Genomic DNA, 25,916 nt, shown 5'->3' on the forward strand with positions numbered 1-25,916 from the left:
GGGGGATTTTCATTCATTCACAGTGGAGTGGTACAAGAGACATTCAATGACTCATCCATACCAATGGCTCTAGGCCACCTATTTATAGATGCCAAAGTTGATTCTTGACCATACCAAAGGCATAAATGTCTGCATGCTCAAACTCAAGAGAAGCCCATGCTCTCCGTGCTATCTTTGGAAAAGAAAGTTGATGTAATTTATCATAGATGGAGCCCTCACAAATTTGTTCTCTTTTATAACTTGATGGAACTTGATGGAAGCCTAAGAGCTATATATATTTTTTAACAAGTTGCGTGTCTGGTAACTTAAGTGACCATACCTCAAGTGCCATAAATATGAGTCATCCATCTTTTTACTTTTTAAAGCAAGATTTTGCTTGATTGGTATGTTAAAAGCAAGACCTTTCTTTGGGTCATCTTAACTTTTGCCATAGTAATATTCTTATCTTTATCAAAAATTTTGCCTTTACCATTATCAAAGATTCCCATATATCTATTTTGCAACAATTATCCAACACTTAGTAAATTTTGAGTTAATCTAGACACACATAAAACATTATGGGTAAGTCTCTTCATCGTTTGTGTAGACTGCTATGAACCCTTTGCCTTATATTTGTTGTAGCTTGCCATCTTCAAGCTTGACTTGAGAGGAAGTCTTTTGCTTTTAGTTGGACAAAGAACTTCCTATTTTCTATCAGGTGATTGCTGCATCAACTATCCAAATGTCAAGTATCTTATGATTCTTATTTTAAATCATGCAATAACAAAATAGTTGTTCTGTCATCTTTTTCAAAAAAATTTGCTTCATTCTTTTCTTTGTAATCTTTGAACTAACGATTTTTTTTAGGATGATTTTGAATTTTGCATCTTTTGCACTTATAATGGCATGATTTAGATTCATGCCTAGAATTTTTGGCAAATAAAGTATTGGGAATTGCTATTTCTATTTTGCTAATTGATTGACCCCATCTATATTTTCCTTTGCCTCAGGCCTCCAAAGAAGACAGCTTCTTTTTTCTTTGATTTTTTCTTTGAAATGAGTCTCTTTCTTTTCCTTCTTGCTCTATACTTGAATGTTTCTTTGCTCTAATAATAAGCTTGGATTGAAATGCTTACTCTAAAAGTCAAATTGAAAACCTGTTTATTTATTGTTCATATGCCTCAATTGACCTCATTATTTCATGCAAGGTGAGAATAGACTAATCATTTGATTCTTTGATTATATCAGCAATGTAATCAAATTTAGTAGGCAAGTTTATCAGAATTTTCTTAATAACCTTCTTATCTTGAATGGTATCACCATAGCTTCTAATTTGGCTAATAATTCCAATAACTCTAAAGAAGTAATCTTTGATTTTTGTATTGTCTTTCATTGCTAAATTATCAAAATTTCTCTCTAAGGATCAAAGCTTAATAGAGACAACTTTGTCGGAGCCTTGAAACTCATTTTTTGGAATTTTTCATGCATCTTTAGATTTATTTGCACCCATGATTCTAGTTAAGATAGTTTTGCTTACCCCTGTCGATTAACAAGTAAAGATTTTGCATCTCTTCTTTAATTTGTTCTCGTGATACTTCCTTTGCTTTGCTTAATTAGTCCATGCCACAAATATTTCTTGCTTTGTTGATTCTTCATAGCTATCTTTGACTAAACCCTATAAATCTTGTGAGATAAAAAGAGTCCTCATTTGAATGTTCCAAAAATCATAGTTCTCGTCGTTGAAGATTAGTTTAGGCTTTGCATATAGAGGAAGACAGTGTTGCTTGTACTTGCACTAGAACTTGTCATGATGATGAAATCAAATTGAGAAGTAGGACTTAGATAAATGATATGAGGTGAAGTTTAGGGGGCTTTAGATGAAAATTAAAAACAAGGGAGAACTTTGCTCATCAGGAACAAGAAGAAATATAGGAATCAATTTGAAAGAAAAAATTTCTTAATAGAAAGCATGGGAGATTTTCATTCATGCATAGTAGAATGGTACAAGTGGCTTTCAATGGCTCGTCTTTACCAAAGTTTCCAGTCCACCTATTTATAGATACAATGGTGACTTTTAGGCTCTCTCTCACAAAAACAGAAATAACTTTTGATCTTCATATGACTCTTAGTTTACTTAAGATGACTCTTTGATTTCTTTATGACTCGTAGTTTACTCAGGAGAACCCTTTGACTTTCCAAAGTATTAAATATTAAAATCTCATGACTCTTAAACTTGCTAATATTAATTATAAACTTAATTACAGATTAACTTCTGACACCACCTTCTTCCAAAACCAATGCTCCCTCCACACTATATCCATTTGCTCGATTGGTTGATTCTTTGTCTCTGGCAATAGTAGATAAACAAATATGGTCATCACCAGAACCCACCCTCCAAAGAAAAAAAAAACCCCAAACTTAAGATGGCAGAGCATTGTGAGTAAAGATTGTGCTAGAACGAAGGCAAATAGTAAGCCCACTGTTACCACAAAGCTCTGCCCTACCGATCTAATCTCCAAAGGAAATATCTCGCTTGGTACTAGCCATCCTAATGGTCCCCAAGACAATCCAAAACCAGCAACAAATGTACATGTCAAAACCAAGACCATGTATGCATAACCTCTGCTCATTCCACCATAATCTCCAAGCTGTGTCAACATCAATGCACCCACCATTAATTGTGCAACAAGCATTTGAACTCCTCCAATAATAAGCAATGCACGCCGACCGAATTTATCAACCATGATCGTCGATGCAATGGTAGCACATGTAACACTCACTCCGATGATCACTGTCGACATGAGAGAAGAGCTCTCTCCAAGACCAATAATCCGAAAGATCACCGGGGCATAGAAAGTTATCACGTTAATTCCTGTCGCTTGTTTAAAGAAGGGGATTGTGATTGCCATTATGAGCTGCGGTCGATACTTACGTTGCATGATAGTATGAAATGGATGGTGGAGGGACTTTGCAATGTTGGCTGCTGCAATCATATCATTGAGCTCGTCTTGCACGTCGGTGGTGCCTCGCATTTTCTTGAGTATCTCTGTTGCCTCTTGGATGGTCTTGTTTCGTTGGAGGAGGCTATTGGGGGTCTCCGGGAGGAAGAGAGTGCCTAGAGTTAAAAAAGTTGCTGGAGCCAAAGCTATGAATAGAGAAGTTCGCCAACTCCAGTCTGAATGCATCTTTTGAGTTTCATAGTTGATGAGATTGGCACAGAGGACTCCCAACGCAACAAAGACCTCAAATGCATTGTTGAGTAATCCACGGTAGTGTGGTGGAGCCAATTCTGAGAGGTATAATGGAATGGACTGTAGAATAGAGACGACAAACAAAGTTGAGAAAGTAACTAAGTTGAGAAAACCAACTATTAACTAATTAACCTAGTTGGTCCATATACTTAAAAAAGACAAAACAGAAAAACACATTAGTTAGATCATATAGCACATCTCATAGATGATCAGAATATGCATCAAGGTGTGTAAAGGATCCAAGCTTGAGCAGGTAAGGTCATGCCCGAGCTTCGCTCATTGTATTCTAGCTGAGCTGAAGCCAAGATCCAATAGATCATGAGCAGCAGATGGAGATTCCAGCAAGGGCTGAGGTTATATATAAATTTGAAGCAGTTTTTACTATTCTATTGATATATTTGGAGACATATATTCTTCTTTACATAAATATATTGATATTCAGCAACTATTATATTTTTTATTCATAAATCAACTAAATAAAAATATAATATATTTACATCTATGGTGGTAATTCGAGCTCAATCATGTTGAATATCAATTAGCTTGAGTTGATAACTAATTTTGGAAAACTAAAATTTGGACCAAACATAAGGTGCTCATGGATGGCTAGCCTATTTAGTATCCCAGCTATCTACTGTGCTATAAAGTACCCAAATATTTTTGAAGAAATTATACAATTTATTTAGGAATTATAATGACCAATTATATATTTGCATGCAAAGTTAAATGCTTTCAGAAATATAATTCCAATGCATCAGCAAATTATCAAGTGAAAAAAAAAAATTTCAGTAGACTAAACACAAGATCATTTATACACTTGCACATATCTATGGATTACCTTGTTGTAAAATAATAAAAAGTGAAAAAAAACTAAGGTATTGTTTCAGAAAAACTTATTTATGGGCATGCATATAATTGGTGTGAACACATGTGATCATTCTATCTACTCAATCAAATCAAATTTCCACCAACCATGGAAAGTGTCCCTCCTGGTATTTATTTAGGCATGGTGCCATATAGAAGAAAACATGATCACTTCAGAAGAGGCAAAGCATACCTTAAATATATTCAATGCTCACACTAGAAAATCTATGCAGCATTTGGAAAAAAGGCACAACTATGACCTTATGATAAATCAACACTCCTGCAATGGTTGCTGAAAGAATTACTAGACACATCCCTATACGTGCCTCACATAGATGGCTTAGTAGTTGGATAACCTTTGGTTGTACATGACTACCCACTAGTTATGCTAAGATAGTTTTCTTGATAGAAGAAAATCATTGACATTTTGGTTATTTGATAAGGATCCCTAGTCTAGCCTATTCAAGCTTATGATATCCATGAGTGAATGGCTTTTATGAAGGAATATATTAGGAGACTATTTCTTCAAGTCTCTTTGTGGATAGACTCTAATCAAATATTTGAATAATCATGGCTAGAGGTATATATCATCTGTATTTTTCACCACATAAAGTTATTTTCTGTTCCTTTTATTTCTCCACCTTTGTTTTTAAAATCTTAAAGACATCAAGAGCTTTTGATTTATCAAATAAGAGAGAGATATATGTATCTTAAATGGTCATCAATAAATGAAATAAAATATTTTTGACCATTTAGACATAGGATACGAAATGGTCCATAGATATGTGTATAATTTCTAGAAGCTCGGTACTTCTTTTGGCATCTTGAGTAATCTTGCTATTTTACTTTTTCTTTATGTATCTATACAAGTGCCAAAATCTATAAAATCAAGGGCCTTTAAGACTCCATTGTCTACTAACTTTTTAATTCTCTCAATGGAGATATGTCCCAATCTCCTATACTAAAGTGTAGAAAAGCATTTATTAATAATACCATATTTAATACCAACTTCATTATCATGTAAGGTTAGAAGGCTAAACTCATAAGTGGGGTCTAATACAAATTTAAATAAATGATCAACTAAAATTCAAGAACCAATAATTTTATTGTCTTTCAAAAGATCCACAACTAAACCATGAAAGTCAAATTCAAATCCAAGACAATTTAATCAGGACATAGAAACCAAATTTCTAGAAAGTGATGGAATATAAAAGGTGTTTATAAGATCCAATTGAAGATTAGATTTTCAAACTAATCTATAAGTCCCCACTATTTTCATATGTGAATATATTCAATTTCTTGAATAGATACCTCGTTTACTTTCTATTAGTTTTCTCAAGTTTAGAAAACCTATATATTAGTAGCAATGTGAATTATAGTAGGTGAATCAATCGACCAAATGACATTACCAAAAGCTTCAATATAATTAGGTTCTTAGTACACAAATATGAGATTAATTTTTTTTCGAGTCATTTCTTATCCTTGGGGTCTTTCTTAAAGCATCTCTTTTTCTTGTAGAAGTGGTGTTTATCCTTTCTACCATCTCACTTTATTTGCATATCTACCTTTTTCTTTTCCAAGAAGTATCTTTGTCTCTTTTAGCATTTCCTTTAGCATGATTTACATAATGTGCACTCTTAGGTGTCTCATGCTTTAACCTCTCCTCGTCTTATACACATATGGTCAAAATTTCATTAATTGACTATTTTTCTTATATGGATTGTAAGATATTTTAAACGGTGCATATTCTAAAGAGAGAGTTGAGAATAAAATACATTAGCAATGACTCAGAAATCTCAACTTTCAAGAACTTCAATTGAGTTGCAATGTCCTTCATTTCCATAATATGCTCTCTAATGCTCCTACTTTTATCATGTGTATATGCTCGAAAGCTTTTTCTGTTAGCTAATGCCTTATTTGCGCTTACAAATTATTCCTTAATAGCTTTCATGTAATCTTTGATTTTATTATACTCTAGAATTGAACCTCTAATACTTTTACTTATATGGGACTTAATGAGCATAAGACCTAAGCAATTAGATTGCAGCGCTCTCATTTGGCATACTTGATTCCGTATGATAAGTTGGTTAATCTATATGAAAAGCCAAATCAAAATCTATTCACCCCAGAGTCGAGAATCTTATCTTTCTAGTTAGTATAATTATCACCCAATAACACTAGAATACAAGAAGAATTATTAAGAAAAGCAATAGTAGAAATAACTACAATAACCAAAGACCAACATACATGAATGCTATGAAATATAAATTTGATTTGAATTAACCAATTATTAAATTTAATATTAAATTCTCCTATGGGTAGAGATTGCAAACATACATAGAATTTACTTAATTTTTTTATTAATAACATTAGAAAATACTAACACCAAAATAAACTATTCCATACCTATGGGCTTAAAAAAATTTCTATTATGATGTCTAGTTTACTATCTTATTCCAACTAATGCCCCAAAATGACTACCTCTATCGAATAACCATGCATGCCATTAAATAATCACTTATCCATATGTAACTAAAATTCATTATACATCATAATGACTTAAGACGTCTTGGCTACTCCTAAGCTTATGATGTTTTAAAACTTCTATTATAAATAAATTATTAACTCATCAAAATATTGATAAAATAAAAAAATCAATCACATAATATGCAAAACAAACATGTTGTTATATGTAGGCCTCTATTGTCCTTAACTGTAAATAAAAATTCATAAACATATCCTTAGTACATTATCCACAGGTCTCTATCTTCTTTATTTTGTTATAGGTTAATCCTTTATGGTTCAAATGAACCCAAGTCCGATTGGTTTCACACAAACCACAGTTAAATTAAATCAATATAAGACTCATTCGGTGCATAGGAGGATACTTTCTAGTAATTAACTTCCTAAAAAGTAACTTTTCAAAAAATTACTTTCTAGGAATATGATTTTGTTATGTTTGGTTGATCATGAAAAAATAGTTTATTCCAAGATGACTTATATTTAGTTGAGCATCCATTTTTCTGAAAAAATTATATAAAATAACTATTATAATCTTAATAAATATAAAATCATATCTTTGTGCTCCCAAATTTATATAAATAATAATATTATATTATATGAATACAAATATAAAAGTATTATATTATAATATAATATTAGATCATAATAGTTTATTATATGAATATAATACTAATATATATGTATTAGTATTATTTTAATATAATGTTAATATTTAATATAATACATTTATTAATATAGATACAAGTATAATATAATATTAATATATCAATATATTACTTTATTAATATTAATAAAAATATTATATCAGTATAAATATTAAAAATATTAATATATTATAAATATTATAATATATTAATATAAATATTATATTATATTAATATAATTATTAAAATAATATTAATATTATATTATATTAATTTTGTAAGAAGGAGAAAATAGAGATCTTGGCATATATCACTATTTAGTATTTTATTTTAATCATTCATTGATATTTTACTGAATTTCAACCATGGATCTTAAAATAATTTTTTTTGAAAAGAAAAAAAGACTATCAACTTCTATCATATGGAAAATCCCAAAATTTACCCCTCTCATATGTTTTCACTTCTTATAAAACATAGAAAGTATCTTCGAGGATGAGCATTTTTGATTCTTTCTATTCTTAAAATTTCAATCAAACAAGAGATCTCCTCTCCACTTCCTAAAAAATATCTTTTTCTTCTACTTTTTGTGAACCAAACAAGTCCATAGTGTCCATCTCAATCTAACCAGATAGAATTAATCAAATTTATACAAATGATATAAATTAAATTATTAGGCAGTCTTAAACTAGACTAATTTAGTCCAATTTGGCCAATTACAAGTGAACCAAATCATGATCTTGTGGCCCGAGTTTTCACTCTACATCTATTTATTTATTAATATTTTATATATGATAGGAGAATGAAGTGCCTTTACATTTTGGACCCTTTTTTTATGGATAAAAAATTTATCTAAAAATTTATATTTTTTTAGATAAATATTTCTCAGACAACATTTAGAAAGAAAAATAATTTATTCATATTTTTTAATGCATTAAAAAATAGTTTGAAAATCTATTATCTATATTTTTTTGCATTACTAGTTTCCTAGATAAGTTACTAAGATATGCCTATATTTTTCATAATACCTTTTATTATATAAATATTATTATATATAATAGTATATTATATTATTATATATTATTATAATATATTATAGTATATCATAATAATATAATATATAATATTATATTGATATCTTATATTAATATAATATATATTATATAATATTATTGTGCATAATGACATAATATAATATATTATATTAGTATATATTATTATATATCAAAAATATTATATTATTATAGTATTATATAAATATTATTATGTATAATAATATAATATAATATATATAATTATTATTATTATCATATATGATAATAACATATTATATTATATTATATTAATATCTTATATATTAATATCATGGATAATAATATAGTATAATACATTATATTATATTAGTATATATTATTATATATAAAATATATTAAATTATTACATATAATAATATAATATAATATATTATTATATTATAATATATTAATATATAAGAATATATTATATTATTATTATAATATATAATAGTATATTATAATATATTATGTTAATATCTTATATTAATATAATATGATATATATTATTATATATAATAATATATTATATTATTATTATAGTATAATATTATTATAATATATTATATTCTACTAATTTTTTATAATATTATAATATAATATTATATGTTATATTATATTATATTATTATTATAAGATTAAGGATATTTAGGAATGAATTAAAAAATTTATTTTTTCGATTGATGAAAAAATGATTTAGCCACTTTCTAGGTGGGTAAAATTTTTCTCTATTTTATCTATCTTGAAAAGTACGAGAATATAGATTAGTTGATCAATGATAAAGTTGATCAACTTTTTTATTATATTTATTAATAAAAAAATAATTTTTTTATGTTGTATATTTTTTTATGAAATTTTTTGTTATAATTAATTTAATATCATTAACATAAGGGTACACCGTGATTATTATTATTTTTTTTCCTTTTTATAGGAATGCACTAGGCTGTGCATCAATGCAATACCACGGCGATGCAGGACCATAGCGGAAAGCCACTGCGAATGGGCCCACACAGAAACCGAGGTCACATCAGATAGAGATCTCGGACTCAAATTAATAAGCCTTGAGCAATAGTACCCTTCAAGGCCAGGTCCATTTGCTTGAGATATTTTCTCACAAGACTTGCTTCAAAGTCCATAAGACGTGTTTGATTTGTCCTTCCAAAAGCCTACTAATTTGAAAAGTATCCCTGGGGTCACCAGTCCTTGGCAGTCACACAAATGGATTTTGGCTGGACTATAAAACATGTGACTGACCTTTGGTTGTAATTATAGTAGTATATCGGGAGAAATTATATCCTACATTATGTACACCACATCATCTATGCACCATACTAATCAGATTTTCTATTCTCATGGGGCTCCATGCAGCTCATCTCGGATTGTCAGCCCCTCACCTCATCACAAGACTCGGATTATTTCTATGGTACATGAATGACATGGTGCACATAGTATAGAATATAATTTTCTAAATACTAAGCACTTCAAAGGTGGCTGTGAGATTGAAGGACTAGAAAAGAGCATATGCCACGATTAGATATCAAGGTTCTCACGAGCCTATAGATCTAACCTGATTGGTGAAACCGATGCCGATTCCAAGTAGAACCCGACCAATGATGAGCATGTAAATGTTAATTGCGAGGCCTCCGATGACAGCTCCAGCCAAGAATAAGGCCCCGCCGAGGAGTATGGATATCTTGCGGCCAAATCGATGTGTGATCGATGAAGCAAATAATGATGCAAATGCGCCCGCTATATATAAGGATGATGTGAATGCTGTTAGAAGCTGGCTGTCGAATTTGCAGTAAGTGCTTGTGTGTGAATCCTCTTTCATTTTAGCATGCACCTCTGGAAAAAACTTCTCCAGAAAAGAATCCATCGAAGTCACCCCACCTAGAAAATTTTTGCTATATTAGATCATTTGCTCAAGCCAATTTCATTAAATTTTCACACAAATTTTTACCCCAAGGGCAAATTTTCACACAAATAATATTGTTCTTTTTATTTTTTTAATAAAAAAAAAAAGAAGATAAGGCAATTCCAATCAATGAAAAAAGGAAATACATACACGCATGCATAAGACAAAACAAATAAAAAAAAAAAAAAAAGGAAAGAAAGAAAGAAGAGATTGGAGTTCAGCTGCATGGGCTAGTTTGCTCAGAATATGAATCGAATATCTACAAACTGTTGGACAATCTTCGAAGAATTAGAAAGAACTCTATGAGCGTAACAAATGATAGGTAAGAATTGTCAGATATTGGGAGTGAAATTTTTAGGGATTATAATTAAGGAAAAAAAAAACTCTAATGAGCAAGAACAGAACTTTAGAGGAAAACAAACACCTGAGATCCCAAGGTCGTAACCAAAAAGAAGTCCTCCTGTTGCCGCAACCATGCAAGAGAGGATCACGAGGGTTGTGACTCTGCCACCGTAGTGGTATGCTTTGCTCTTAGTACTGAACGTTAACGCCATGGTTTAAGTTGGCAAAGATTGAGTTGCAGAAGAAAGTCTTGGGAACACTTGGCCATGAATGATGTGGGGATGGCGTTATTGGCATCATCCAAGTATGTAGCAGACTTTATGACTTTGGGCACTTGGAGAGGGACTGGCCTAATGCGGTTGTCCCCTTCAGACCACTCAAGCATGCGTGTGGCTTAGCCCAAGGAGAGATTACTGGTTGGACCTGGTCCAAAGTGGACCGCAGATAATTTGGTACTTAGGATGAGGAAAATGGGATTAACAACGTTGTTAAGGAGGGAAAATGGAGGAAAAAGGATTAAATAATCTATGATCCACTGTGGATCAGGTCCAACCAATAATTGGTCTAGCCTAGACCTGAGGCAGTTCAAGCCAGATAGAATGAGGTTTTATACTTGTTTGAAGTGGAGAAGCTGCCAAACTAAGGGTGCATTTGGTAGATGAGGGATTATACTGCAAAACAAGACCGTGTAATGTCCGAATTACCTGGATAATCTTATTGTGCCAAAATGGTAGAATAGAATTATTCCATAGAATAGGGAGAACTTATCCCTTCCAATTACAATGTTATCCCGCCCACTTTTTAAATACACCAACAAAAAGAGATGGTAGGTTTACCAAATGCGCACGTAAACTTATGCACTCACCTTTTCTCCATTTACCCTTCCACCTAAATGCCAAAATGTTACTTATTCCATTCAATGGACTATCTCGTTTACACCAGAGGGGATAACCCTCTAAAAATTATCCTCCATCAAATGTAGCCTAATGGATCAAATGATGCCTATAATATAATTTTTTTTTTTTTGTTTGGTCCTTCCGTTGTTTCCTTAACAACGGTGAGCTATTTTTTCCTGATCACCCGCATTTGTAGACTATGACAATATTATAAGTTAGGATATTTTGTTTGATCCTGTGGAAGGCACAAAATTTTAGTTGTTGGTAATTTGAGAAATAATAGGGGGTATAGATAAAGGGCAAGATAGTCATAGTTGATGTAAGAGGATGTTTGAAACAACTAGTTTGTTCCTAAGATATGCTTCTGTCAAATCATTGTGCACAATGTTTTACAGATAAATGTAGATAATGGATGAGCTGACTTCAATTCATTTTTTTGTTGATTGTTTGAAGGAACTGTTGGTTTGTGTCGTAGTGATAAATTATTGGGATTACAATTTTGGTACTATATTTTAGGTAGTATGGTCACAGTTGTGGTTCTAATAATGTGGAGGGCATCAATAATCCCACATCGATTGTGAGTTAGGGAAGACTCATCCTTATAAAAGAAGAAAAATCATTTCCACGTGAGGTGCATTTTAAAGGGTAAAACTGTGAGGTCCATGGGCCAAAGCGGACAATATCTCATGTGACGGACCGAGCCCTTGTCCTTAACAATGGAGCGCTAGGTAGGGATCGAGGTCCATCTCAATTTTCTGGGATTGAGATCCTCCTCGACTGACTGTGGGGCTCCTCGGACTGTACACATTAGAGTCCTCTTTGACTAAAAGGCTTTATTGTGATTCTAATAATGTGAAGAGCATCAATAGTCCTACATCGGTTGTGAGTCAAGGGAGACTCGTCCTTATAAAGAAAGAAAAATCTTTTCCATGTGAGGTACCTTTTAAAGGACAAAACCGTGAGGTCCATGGGCCAAAGCGAACAATACCTTATCTAACGGGCTAAACTTTTGTCCAGAATAGTCACCATTTAAAACTCTAGTAGGATGGTGGTGTCCATCCCTCCTCTTTCTACGAGAAAATGGGAACTATGACAGGGGTGGGACTTTGAAACCTATGTTTCTCCCCATTATGATATTTGTCCAGAAGTGAAAGAGTCCATCAACCACATTTTGTTAGTGCCCAAGGGGGTGCATGTTTGGAGACTGGCTGGCCTCACCTTATGTTTCAGTGACCAACCACCCTTGGAATATAGAGTTAATCTTGCAATACCTCAAGGATGGAGGGCATAGCGGTAAGTGGGTATACAGGATGGTCCTTTTTTGCTATGTTGTTTATCATATTTGATTGGCTAGGATGGTAGATTGTTTAAAAATATTGATCAACTTCATATGATTCCAATGAAAGCCACGTTCATGCCTTCATACTTGCCAATACATTGAGGAGGCATTTGATAGCTAGAAAAAACTATAATCATAATTATTAGTCTCTACGCCTCCTTGAGATACATCTCACCTAAAACCCCCACCGCTTGGCTTCCTCAAAATCAACTTCGATGGTAGTATAAAGGGGAGAGGAGTAAATGGTGGATAGGATTTATCATTCAAAATTTCAACTTATCCTTGGTCATTGAGAGTGGAACTCACCTTTATGGCACTATGGTTCTTTTGGTTGAGTTTAGAGTTACATGGGAGGGGTTAATCTATGATAGTATCATCCTGGGGGCAGATAACATAATCTTGGAATGGGATTTGAAAACAATAATCTCTTGGACTAACAGCCAGATGGATTGAAAGGTGAATGCATACCTAATCGATTCTCACTTCCTTTGAAGCCAATCATGTAGACAAGAAGGTGAATAGTATAGTTGATTGGTTTGCCGCTCATATGGCCAATAACATTGGGGCTATTTTATGGGAGTCTATAGCCGCTATCCTTATGCATTTTTGAGATATTTTGGTGATTGATATGAGTGGCTGTATTTATACAAGAGCTCGGTAGTGTAACCTTTCAAATACAAAAAAGAAGAAAAAGAAAAGAAGAAGCAAAAGGAAAGAAAGAAAGTAAGAGATGATGATAAAAAAAAGGAATGAAAAAAGAAAATAGAAAATAGGGAAGAAATTAAAGAAAGAAGTAAAAGGAAAGACAGAAAGGAAAAAGAAGAAAGGAATCCAAGAAAAAAAAGAAAGAAAAGAAGGAAGAAAAGAAAGAATATAAAAAAAACACATAAAGAAAGATAGAAATTAAGAAAAGAAAGAATTGGTATGCTCAATTAGGATGGCTATTGCGATAGGGCATGATAGCAGGGAATCCCATTATATGGATAGAAACTGGGATATCTCTTCCCATGGGATTTGAAGCTTTATTGTGGTTAAAAGCAAATATGTGAATTTTCACACCTAAGCAAAAATCTACACTAGATTTTCATTATTATTGGCCCTGACCATATGTCATGTGATTGGATGACTTGGTGTCTAGGAAAAAGAGATGAGTGTTGATGAGATACTCTTGGCCACCATCATCAAACCTTAGCTAGTTGGTGGGTTGAAGTTGTGTTTTTGATGATATAAACCAATCAAATCTGCGGACTTGTTTTGTGTATAGGTGTCCCATTAATGCTTTTATTTTTGTTTTTGTGGTGCTCGACCTGTTTTCATGCTAGTTAGCCTATGATCTATTTGTGCTGGCTAGTCTTTGTGCTATCTTTTCTTCTTTCGATTTTTTCTAAGGGTTTATTTAGTTGAGGATAATCTAGCATGAAAAAATGAATCCTATGTCAGATTACCATGTTTGATATGAAAAGTTGAAGAGAGAGATGGTAAAAAAAATTGATGGGCCCTATGTTTATTTTTCTAAGAGAGAAAGTAAAACAAATGCCATGGGAGGGTAGGTATTTGATAAATTTTCAAGTGGTGGTAATTCATACTTGATCAAAATATCTCCAATAAAGCTGTATATGTAATCATTGAATTTGTTCTAATATTTTTTCAAATGTATATTCAATAAAGAGCTTTTGCAAAAAAAAATTAAGATGGAGATTGCATTATATAAAGAACAATGTGATTATAATCATTATATAAAAACTAGTTGAATATGAAAATACTATTCTAGTATTAAAAAATTATTTTATGTTCAAAGATATATTTATAAATTTGACCATATTTCTATAAAAATTTACCTCCAACCAAACATAGTAATTTTTTTCAGTATTATTTTTCAAAGTAATTTTTTTACTAACTAAATATAATTAAAGAAGGTAATATCTTTATTGAGGATAATTTCTGATTCTTGCATTTTATTATTTTTCAATAGGAGTATATATAGATTACAAGGTCTAGCTATTGTAGCAATTACAAGAAGAAAGAATATCTCGATTACATACTAAGTAAAGAGAAACCAAATGTAAAATAGCTAAATAAGGAGAAAGACCAAATAGGAGTGCCAGCCAAATATGAATATGTGTTGACTTGCTAAACATAGAAAAGAGCCAAATAAGAGTGCAAGCCAAAATAGAATGTTGGGTTGGAATGAGTGTGTGCTGATACACCCCCTCAAGATGAAGAATCGGGAGCACGAATCTTCAGCTTGTCCCTTAGGAACCTAAAACGGGAGGTACCCAATGACTTGATGAGAATATCGGCAAGCTGATCTTGGGTGGAGATGAACTGAACAGATAGTTGATGTCTTGCAATACGTTCACGAACGAAATGAAAATCAATTTCGACATGCTTCGTGTGAGCATGGAAAACAGGATTGGCCGACAGATAAGTGGCCCCAATATTGTCATACCATAGAATCGGAGGACCATGTAAGGGATGGCCAAGTTTTTGAAACAATGACTCAAGCCAGATAAGTTCAGCTGATGCATCTGCTAAGGCTTTATATTCAGACTCTGTGGACGAGCGGGCAACTGTTTTCTGTTTACGAGATGCCCAAAAAATGAGGTTGGGGCCGAGAAAAATTGCATAGCCCCCAGTGGAACGCCTATCAGTCCCACTACCCGCCCAATCTGCATCCGAGAAAGCTTGGAGAGAGCAAGAGGTGGATCGACGAATGTGTAACCCATGATCAGCTGTAGCTTGAAGGTACAGTAAGATGCGTTTGACCATAATCCAGTGATCAATATTAGGAGACTGCATAAACTGACATACTTTATTCACTGCAAAGAAAATATCCGGACGTGTCAATGTAACATACTGAAGAGCCCCAACAATAGAGTGATACTGTGTGGGGTCTGGATGGGGAGCACCCCCTGAATCAGAATCCTTTGTCATGGCCATTGGGGTCTGAACAGGTTTACAATCAACCATGCTTGCCTTTAAAAGAAGATCTTTAATGTAGCAGTTTTGAGATAATAATAATCCAGTAGAGTTTCGAACAACCTCAATTCCTAAGAAAAAATGGAGATCACCAAGATCCTTAATAGAAAATTCCTTAGCAAGCTGTTGAAGGAGAAGGGAGATCTGCCTGGAGTCATTGCTGGTTACCAAAATATCATCAACATAGATGAGCACATAGAGGACATGAGATCTCATCTTTAAAATAAATAATGAAGGATCAGTTTTGCTGGCAACAAACCCTAGTCGGAGAAGAAACTGGGAGAGACGGTGAAACCAAGCACGGGGTGCTTGTTTTAACCCATATAAAGATTTGTGGAGATGACAGACATAATCTGGATGGTTGCGGTCCTCAAACCCTGGCGGTTGAGACATGTAGACTTTTTCTGTTAGGTTGCCATGTAAAAAGGCATTATGAACATCTAATTGCCGGATGGACCAACTTTGAGAGATTGCAATACTTAGAATAGACCGAATGGTGGTAGGTTTGATAACCGAATTGAATGTCTCGTTGTAGTCGAGGCCAAGTTGCTGATGGAATCCTTTAGCAACTAGACGCGCTTTGTAACGCTCGAGAGACCCATCAGCTTTTCTCTTGATCCTGTACATCAATTTACATCCGACCAAATTCTTTTGATGAGATGAACGTGGAACAAGAGACCACGTATCATTACGAATTAAGGCATTAAATTCTTCAGTCATTGCAGCATGCCACTTAGAGTGTTTAGAGGCTTGAGTAAAGCAAGTAGGTTCTATGGTGAGGATAGTGGTGGTGAGAGCGGATGGCTAGTTGGAACGGGGTCGAAGTACCATGGAATGTGTATGGGTGGGTTGGACAGGTGGGTCAGGGGAGGTTTTATCTTGCTGGGAGCTATTTGTAGGGGAAGGTGGTAATCTGATCCGAATAGGTGCAGAGTCGTTAATGCTAAAAGGGCTTGGAGTGGGATCGGTCATAGGAGAAGGTGTTGAGGCAGACCGAGAAAAGGGGGATGCAGCCGATGATGAGTTGGACAGATGATGCAAAGGAGAATGTGGAATCGGTGGAGGAACGGATGGTAGTGGGGTGGCCTCTTGTAGAGGTTGAAGTAATGTAACACCCCAAGGTGGAGAAGAGGGAGATGATGGTGGTGGACAAGTTAATGAAGACTGAGATTGAAAAGGAAAAGTAGATTCGTCGAAGCGAACGTACCTAGTGATATATGTACGATTTATTTTTAAATCGAGACATCGATAGGCACTATGAGAGGGACTATAGCCGAGAAACACACACGGTTGAGACCGATACTCCATTTTATGCCGAGTGTAAGGATGAAGAAGAGGATAGCAAAGACACCCAAAAATTCGTAGGAAGGCATAGGATGGTGGTTTGTTGTGAATGAGTTCGAAGGGGGATACATCACTAGAGACTTTAGATGGCATCCTATTAATGAGAAAAACAGCCGTTTCAAAGGCATAGTGCCAGTATGACATGGGCACGGATCCATGAGCAAGAAGGGATAGGTCGGTTTCCGTAATATGACGGTGACGATGTTCGACAGCCCCTTGTTGCTCGTGGGTGTGAGGAGCAGCAACACGATGGGTAATGCCAATTTTACGAAAAAATTGAGGAAGAGAGCGAAATTCTCCTCCCCAGTCAGTTTGGATTGATTTAATAGTACGAGAGAAATGCCGTTCAACCAAGGCTTGAAATTGTAAGAAAGTAAAGAATACATCAGATTTGCGCATTAATGGATAAAATGAAATATATTTATATTGATCATCAACAAAAATTATGTAGTAGTGGTGTCCTAACAAAGATGGAGTAGGGGAGGGACTTTAAACATCACTATAAATAAGATCTAATGGAAACTGACTGCGACGATGGGATGGAGGTAAATGCAACTTACTAGACTTGCCTAATTGACATGAGGGACAAAGGGGATGAAGATGCGCAGACTTGCAGGGTAGATTATTGGTCTTCACCATGGAGCGAAGCAAGCGATAATGGGGATGGCCCAAACGGTTGTGCCAGCCATCAAGAGTGGTGCTCTTGGCTACGTGAACAGATACAGACAACGGAGAAGGACTGGAATGGAGAGTGTATAATCCTCCTTTACTCGGACCGGATAACACTATGGTCTTGGTAGTTCGATCCTTCACAAGAAAATAAGAGGGGTGAAATTCAAAAAAGACATTGTTGTCTTTGGCAAACTGTTGTACGGAAAGTAAATTTTTAGAAATAGAAGGAACATGTAAGATGTTAGATAACTGAAAAGAAAGAGAAGAGTAGGGAGAAGAAAAAGAACCATGACCAATATGTGATATATGTAATCCCTTACCATTGCCTACATGCACCTGATCAGGACCAGTGTACTCATCATAGGAGGACATAGAATGAATGTCAGGAGTGATATGGTGAGATGCTCCTGTATCTGGGTACCAAGTGAGGGCAATGGAGGGGTGAGGGGTAGGGAGAAGTGGTGGATTAGGGTGACGTTGAGATGGATTTGGATTTGGATATGGTGAATATGAGAAATTGGCATTGGGTTGTGGAGAGAAAAAGTATGGATATGGTTGCTGAGGGCGATAGAAGCAGGTGGCATTAGAGTGGTTGTTACGATTGTAAAACGAACACCATTGAGAACCACGGCCACCAGGTGGACCAGAACGACCACGACCTCGACCAAACTTGCCACGTCCTCCACGACCTCGAGTAAAGCCATGGCCAATAGAGGGCCTAGGGTCATTAGAAGAATGGACGAACCGTTGAGCAGTATTGACGGTAGGATTGGTAGGAGTGGCATCAGCAACAGTTAATTTTCTAAATGCCCGCATGCTTTCATGGCTAAGTAACAGCCCATGAAGTTTAGTGTATGTCAGAGGGGTGTGTCGGTTGAGAATGCCAGGGACCGCATCTTGTAGATCATCACATAGAGCACGCAATACATGAAGATTAAATTCGGTTGGCTTGAGGGCATTACCAGAGGCAGCAAGTTCATCAGCTACAGCTTTGGCACGTCGGAGCAGAGAGATGACGGTCTCATCTGATTTTTTATGTAGATTCTGCAACTCTAGATGCAGAGACATGAGCCTGGTAGGAGATGCTGAACCAAAGGCTTCATGAAGAGTGGTCCAGCACTCAAAACTAGTTTCTTTGTCAAGAAGAAGAGGAACCAAATCTTCAGATAATGAAGCAACAAGAAGGCTTACGAGTTGGGCATCTTGTTGTTGCCAAGCAGTAGCGGCAATCGGATCGGTGGACTGTGGGTGAGAGCCATCAAGGAACCCAAACAAACCTTGACCTTTTAAGAAGGGAGTAATTTACTTTCTCCAGATCAAAAAATTGGATGCATTTAATTTGATAGATAGAAAATGCTGTGCCGATGGAAAGGTGAGAGGGGTCGTTGTGTTGGGTGGAGGAGGAGAAGAGGGTTTGGAGGAGGTGGAGATAGATGAACTGATGGCCATGAGAGAGCACAGAAGGAGGAAGAAGAAGAGATGCTCGTTGGAGCTTCAAGGCTCTGATACCATAAAGAAGGTAATATCTTTATTGAGGATAATTTCTGATTCTTGCATTTCATTGTTTTCCAATAGGAGTATATATAGATTACAAGGTCTAGCTATTGTAGCAATTACAAGAAGAAGGAATATCTCGATTATATACTAAGTAAAGAGAAACCAAATGTAGAATAGCTAAATAAGGAGAAAGACCAAATAGGAGTGCCAGCCAAATATGAATATGTGTTGACTTACTAAACATAGAAAAGAGCCAAATAAGAGTGCAAGCCAAAATAGAATGTTGGGTTGGAATGAGTGTGTACTGATAATAATAAAAATTATTTTTTTTCATAATCATTTTTTCAGATAAATAATTCTTAAAAATTATCAGATTACTCCATAATCTAACATACCCCAACCAAACATATCCTAAAGTCAACTTCATTTTATTGATGAAATGATTAATTATGGCTTTTCACTCTTTGCTCTTTAGCTCAAAAGAGAGCATCAAGAAAGAGATCTAAAGCACCTTTGATTTAGTCCGACTTAGGATTATGAATTCCTTAGGCAACCAAGCTATTATGGACCTACAGTTGAGGACAATTGATACTTAAGGGTCTTCGTCTGCTAAATAGCTATGTTATTAATTAGAAGCTAAGCATGTTAGGTCCTTGTCCTCTATTCCAACTTAGACAAAAGAAAATTTTACCAAAAAAAAAAGAAAATTTAGATAAAAGAAACATGCTACAATGCCCATCCCCATCACCCAAAGGTTTTCCCTCGTCACTAGCATGCGACGTGGCACAAATCATGACGTTGGTCTTAGACACGTCCCACGGTATGACAAAGAATTTCTTTTCTTTCTTTTTTTTTTTTTTTTTTTTCATTTCTTAGCTCAAAAGAGAACATTAAAAAAGACCTAAAGCATGTCTGATTTAATTTTAACTTAGAATTATTAGCTCCTTTGTTGTGGAATGAAAACATGCAACTATATATGTACATTTTGCAAAAAAAGAGCATGCTAGAAAGTCATCCTCATCACCCATAAGTTTCCTTCATTGGCCTACGTTAATATGGCACGGGCCGTGAGGTTGGTGTGAGACACATCCTACCACATGGCATGTGAGCGGTGTAAGAAAAATTTTTGGAATTATAGAATATCAATAGTAAACTCCAATACAAACAACCACTATAAGAAAATATATTAGTGATGATGAAAAAATTTTATCATAAATTGTGATGGATCTATGATAAAAAAGTAAAATAATTTTTTTAAATCTTCAATGATGAATTTATGATAGATATTCTGTCACAATAAGATCTATCACAAATCTGTCACAATTTATGACGGATTTGAGATGGAAAAAAATACAAATTTTTGATTGCTTTCAGTAATAGATTTGTAATGGATATATCTGATACAAAAAAATCTATCACAAATCTGTCATAAATTTATGATAGAAAAAAATATAAATTTTTCATTATTTTTAGTGACAGATTTATGATGAATATATCGGACATAAAAAATCTATCATAAATCTTTCATAAATTTATGATGAAAAACCTAAATTGTTGATTACTTTTAGTGATGGATTTCTAATAGATATATCCGACCTAAAAATTCCATCACAAATTTATGAAAAAAAATAATTTTTTTATTACTTTTAGTAATAGATATATCCTACATAAAAAATCTGTCATAAATCCATCATAAATTTATAATGAATTTATGATGAAAAAAATATAAATTTTTGATTACTTTCAATGATGGCTTTATGATGGATATATTTATCATAAAAGATCCATCACAAATTCGTTACATATTTGTGACCAATTTGTGATGGAAAAAAGATACAGATGAAAATTTTTAGTGGCAAATTTATGACGGCAAAACAAATCACAATTCTATACTTTTCTTCAAGACCAAAGGCATGTTTGGATGTTTAAAAATCATGATAGGATATAAGATTAATTTGATCCTATAGAATTACATGTGAAATATTTTTTTTATAAAAAAAAATTATGTAAATAATCCTATCCTATATTTAGATGATAAATTAAGATTTTTCTTTTCCTTCCTTCTTAGTTCCTCTTCCTCCTTCCCTCTCTATCCCTTATTTTACCAAAATAGTAAACATATCATTATCAAAATATCATATTAATCATTCAAATTATAAAATAATTTATATCAAGAGAAATTAATATATCTTTGCATATTTTAGAATTTAAAATTAAAATTTATTCTGATTTGGGATGGATTTGAAATTTACCCCCATGAATTTGAAATTTGCCCCTCAAATACTTGCTACTCAAATTCTATTATAATATATATATATATATATATATATATATATATATATATATATATATATTCACATACATATCCATATATATACATATACGCACGAGCACACACACACACACATATATATATATATATATACATATACATATAGATACACACACACACATATATATATATATATATATATGTGTGTGTGTGTGTGTGTGTGTATTATTGATTTATATAAAAAGTTTGACCATGGATCCGACTCAATTCAACTTGATCCAATATGATCCGACCCAACTCCTCTTATCCAGTCGACCTAATCAATCCAACTCAATCTGATATGAGACGGATACTGGATGGGTTTAAGAAATTAATTTAGAAGTGTTATGCTAATTGTAATATAGGTTCAAAATACGGTAGATGTTTATATTTTAAGAGAGGTTCTGCTAGAATTTCATGAAATAATAGATGACTTAGTCAATTTAGATTTGGATAAAATAGTTATTTAGATTTTTTCGTGATGATTTTTTTAAAGTTAAATTTTTTTGAGTTTTGTCGAGACAAATACACATGATCTGAGGACCAAACTTCTAAGATCAAGCATGTATGAGAGCAGACTCTAAGAGATGATTTTCTAATATATATTTAACCAAATAAGGAAGGATGCCTTAAAAAATGCTAGAGATAAAGAGGATATTCTTGAGACCAAAGGTCATGGGCCTAGTTGAATCACACCGGATGTGTAGAATAAGTTGATTAATATATGAAATTTTGCAAAGTGGAAGAGTAGTACACAGATTTTTCTTTGACTGGGGGACTATATTGTGGTGTAGAAGAAAGGGCATCATTAGTCCTACACTGGTTGGAGTCAATGGAGAATCTAGCTTATATAGGAAGAGACCATCCTTCCCATGTGAGGTGCCTTTTAAAGGGCAAAACCGTAAGATTTTAAATGATCAAAGCCCATTGAAGCCCAAAAATGGTCATGAGCCAAAGCGAACAATATCCCACATGCTGAGCTACAAGTCTTTGACTATAACACTATGTTGTGGTGTAGAAGAAAGGATATTATTAGTCCCACATTGGTTGGAGTCATGGGAGACTCTGACTTATATAGGAGAGGATCATCCTTCCCATATAAGGCATCTTTTAAGGAACAAAATCGTAAAGCTCTAAACGACCAAGGCCCACTAAAGCTTAAGGCCCACTAAAGCCTAAAGATGGTCATGAGCCAAAGTGAACAATACCTCACGTGCTGAGCCATAAGCCCTTGACTGCAATATTGGCACTAGAAGGAGGGCCTCACCCTTAATGGACTGTGGGGCTCCTTTTGCCTAAACACCACTCTATATGAGTATATAGACACGATCTGTAGAGTACGCAGATTCTCCTTTGACTGGAGGGCTATGTTGTGGTGTAGAAGAAAGGGCATCATTAATCCTACATTGGTTGGAGTCAAAGAGGACTGGCTTATATAGGAGGGGACCATCCTTCCCATGTGAGACGTCTTGTAAGAGGTAAAACCATTAGGCTCTAAATGACTAGGGCCCATTGAGCCTAAAGATAGTTATGAGCCAAAGCAGACAATACCTCACATGCTAAGCCATGAGTTTTTGATGGCAACAGTATGTAAGAATCGAATGGCAGAGAAAGATGGTGGAATCACCAAACATACAAATGGTTCAATTATATTTTCTATGGATAAAAAAAGAATGATGCATTAAAATATATTTTCTTTACTTTAGAATATTTATCATTTAGTTATTATTTATTTATATATACTTTCTCATAATTTTATTATTTTTTCTTTTTAGACTATGGAGTTGGGTATGCCGCCAATTTAACTTGAGGTATTTGAGCATACCTACAAACAAAAAGGAAGTTTAGATAACTTTGTGAACAATAAGTCCAAAAGAGTTTCGCTAAATTTACTTATTCTACTTAATGATAAATTTATTATTTATCAATATATTATAAAGAGTATTAAGTTAATATATTTTTAATAATTTTAAAAAAAATATTTTACTACTCTCATTGCCTTAGATGTCTCGTCTCAATCTGAGTTTAATCTAGATGCATGGGTCAAAGCAACTAGAGGCCTAAATAAAAGAAAATCATATGAATTTGGGCCCAGAGAAGATCGTGAGCTGTTATTGGGATCTATTAGTAGTTCTTATTAAGTAATATCGAGATATCCTGATTTTTCGATGTAGCATCTTATTGAAAAGCAAGTTCAACACTTGATTATACAATAATACAACCAGTAGCAAGAAGAGATACATCAGGAGGTATGCTAGGAGCTGCAGCAGGAGATGGTTTAGATGAGGAAAATAATACGGGAAGAGGTAAAGGAAACAATTCATGTTATGATGTCAGAAATCAACCAATCACGTGTCTCTTGGCCTGATCATGACCATTCAGATGTGTGATAACTTATTTTAAATTCTAAACTGTTTTATCATGTGACATTTTAAGAAAACTTAATATAATATTTTACTACTGTAGGATAATTTAGGGTGCGTTTGGTTAGCCATTAAAAAGTATTTTTTTTGCTTTTTGATTTTTAAAAAGTAAAAATTAAAAAGCAATATTTGGTAACACCATGAAAAGCAAAAAGCAAAAATCAAAATAATCAAAATAATTACTTTACATACAAAATAAAAATTTTTTACTTTTCAAAACTTGCTTTTCTACTTTTTTTTGCTTTCCTACATCTAAAATACCAAATCAAAAAATAAAGAGTCCGAACTCTTCTCTCTCGTCGAGCTCTTCACCTCCCCACCCCCTTCTCCCTCCTTCCCGAACCCTTCTCTCTCATTGAGCTCTTCACCTGCCATCCTCAAATGTTACTTTTTGCTTTATAACAATGTAGTTACCAAACATACTTTTTACTTTTTTGCTTTTACTCAATAGTAAAAATCAAAAATAAAAATAAAAAATATTTTTTAAAATTAAAAATCAAAAAGTGTAACCAAATGCACCCTTAATTTTTACCTTGATATTTATAGTTTTTGAGAAACATATGATATTATGAATGCATGAATTTATTATGAATTAATATTAGTATTATATTTGTTATGAATTAGTTTTATATTTATTATGAATGAATTAATAATTACTAAATAAATTAGTTGTATACCAATATTTGAGTGGTTTAGTATTGGATATTTTAGGATTATTTGCAAAAAAAATAAATTTGATAGTGAATCAGTGATGGATTTATGATAAAAATTTATGACGAAATTATTTTGAATATTGTGATGGATTCGTGATGGATCAGTGATGAAATTTTATGATAAATTTGTGATAGATTTATTCTGAATATTATGATGAATCAGTGACAGAATATTGTGAGGGACAATCTGTCACAAATTTTTATCATAAATCCCTCGTAACTCCATCACAATTTATGATGGATTTTGTTTTGAATATGGTTTACAATTTGTGGTGGAATTTGTAATAGAAATTTTCATCACAAATTTTTGTGACAGAAATTTTCATCACAATTTTTTTTTTTTTTTTTGTGACAAAGGTTACAGTGATGGATTTTTTCGTTACAAAATCTATTAGAAAAACTATTTATGATGGATTTTTAGGCTTTCATGACAGAAAAATCTTGTCACTGAAGCCTTGTTTTGTCATAGTGAACTAGGACCGTCTATCATGCATGGGCCTCACTGCAGAGTGCTGTGCAATACTTGATAGATGCTATTAGGAGATGGATAGCCATCAAACAACATGCATCGTGTATGACATGGTAGCACTCATGGACCTTCTTGTTTGATGGTTGTCTATCTCTTGACGCCACTATTGAGGACTACACAACACTCTGTGGTGCGTAGGCCATGAATCACAGAGGATCCATGCCCTAATAAAGGAGCTGTTTAACATTACGAGCATTTATTTTTAATAGACTATAGAGAATCAGTGTCCAGATAAAGACCTCTTGGTGTGACTGATTTGGCGCCAGTATTGGTCCCTCAAGTAACATCTCACCAGTAGAAAGCTAGAGGGACCATGTGGTCTAGGATTTAGTAGAAAATGATCCTCGTGGGCCTAAAGCCTTGCCAATCAAAATCTCAGCATTATTAGCATGCATGCGACAATAAGATTGAAGAAAGGATGGAACATTAATTGACACTGTTTTTTGGGATTCTCATAATGAGTTTGTAAAATCTCTTTGGCCTTTGTGGCGAAGGAAGAGTCCTCGTGGCTTGTGCAATACAGACCGGTCCGGAACATAGTGGTGATGGCAATACTTGGTCCTTGTTGCTTGAAAGGAACACCGGGACTTTCTCCAACAAGCGAAGATCTTGTCAACAATTGCTC

At 33.7% G+C, this 25,916-nt stretch overlaps 1 protein-coding gene across 2 annotated transcripts; it reads right to left on the reverse strand.

The window, feature by feature from the left end:
• Nucleotides 1-1,932: 1,932 nt before the first annotated feature.
• Nucleotides 1,933-10,887, reverse strand: LOC105054761 (hexose carrier protein HEX6-like). 2 transcript variants are annotated; one of them, XM_073246919.1, is made up of 3 exons: nt 10,671-10,887; nt 9,899-10,080; nt 1,933-3,290 (listed from the first exon to the last, which is right to left on the reverse strand). In XM_073246919.1, exons 1-3 carry the CDS (start codon nt 10,798-10,800, stop codon nt 2,238-2,240), a joined length of 1,365 nt encoding a protein of 454 aa, XP_073103020.1. In that variant the 5' UTR covers nt 10,801-10,887; the 3' UTR covers nt 1,933-2,237. The 2 variants fall into 2 exon arrangements, with proteins under 2 accessions (XP_073103020.1, XP_019709621.3); XM_019854062.3 differs by having other exon boundaries at nt 9,899-10,221; nt 10,671-10,886.
• Between the last annotated feature and the right edge of the window lie 15,029 nt (nt 10,888-25,916).

The sequence above is a fragment of the Elaeis guineensis genome, chromosome 12 (assembly GCF_000442705.2).
Source record: "Elaeis guineensis isolate ETL-2024a chromosome 12, EG11, whole genome shotgun sequence".
Lineage (NCBI taxonomy): Eukaryota > Viridiplantae > Streptophyta > Magnoliopsida > Arecales > Arecaceae > Elaeis > Elaeis guineensis.

What these genes read in the sequence shown, in the direction of transcription:
- LOC105054761 (XM_019854062.3), bottom strand. Translation starts at nt 10,800, where the DNA reads ATGGCGTTAACGTTCAGTACTAAGAGCAAAGCATACCACTACGGTGGC. An exon ending in TTACGACCTTGGGATCTCAG is followed by an intron (nt 10,222 to 10,670) that starts GTGTTTGTTTTC and finishes AAAATTTTCTAG; the next exon opens with GTGGGGTGACTTCGATGGAT. An exon ending in GCATCGGTTTCACCAATCAG is followed by an intron (nt 3,291 to 9,898) that starts GTTAGATCTATA and finishes TCTATTCTACAG; the next exon opens with TCCATTCCATTATACCTCTC.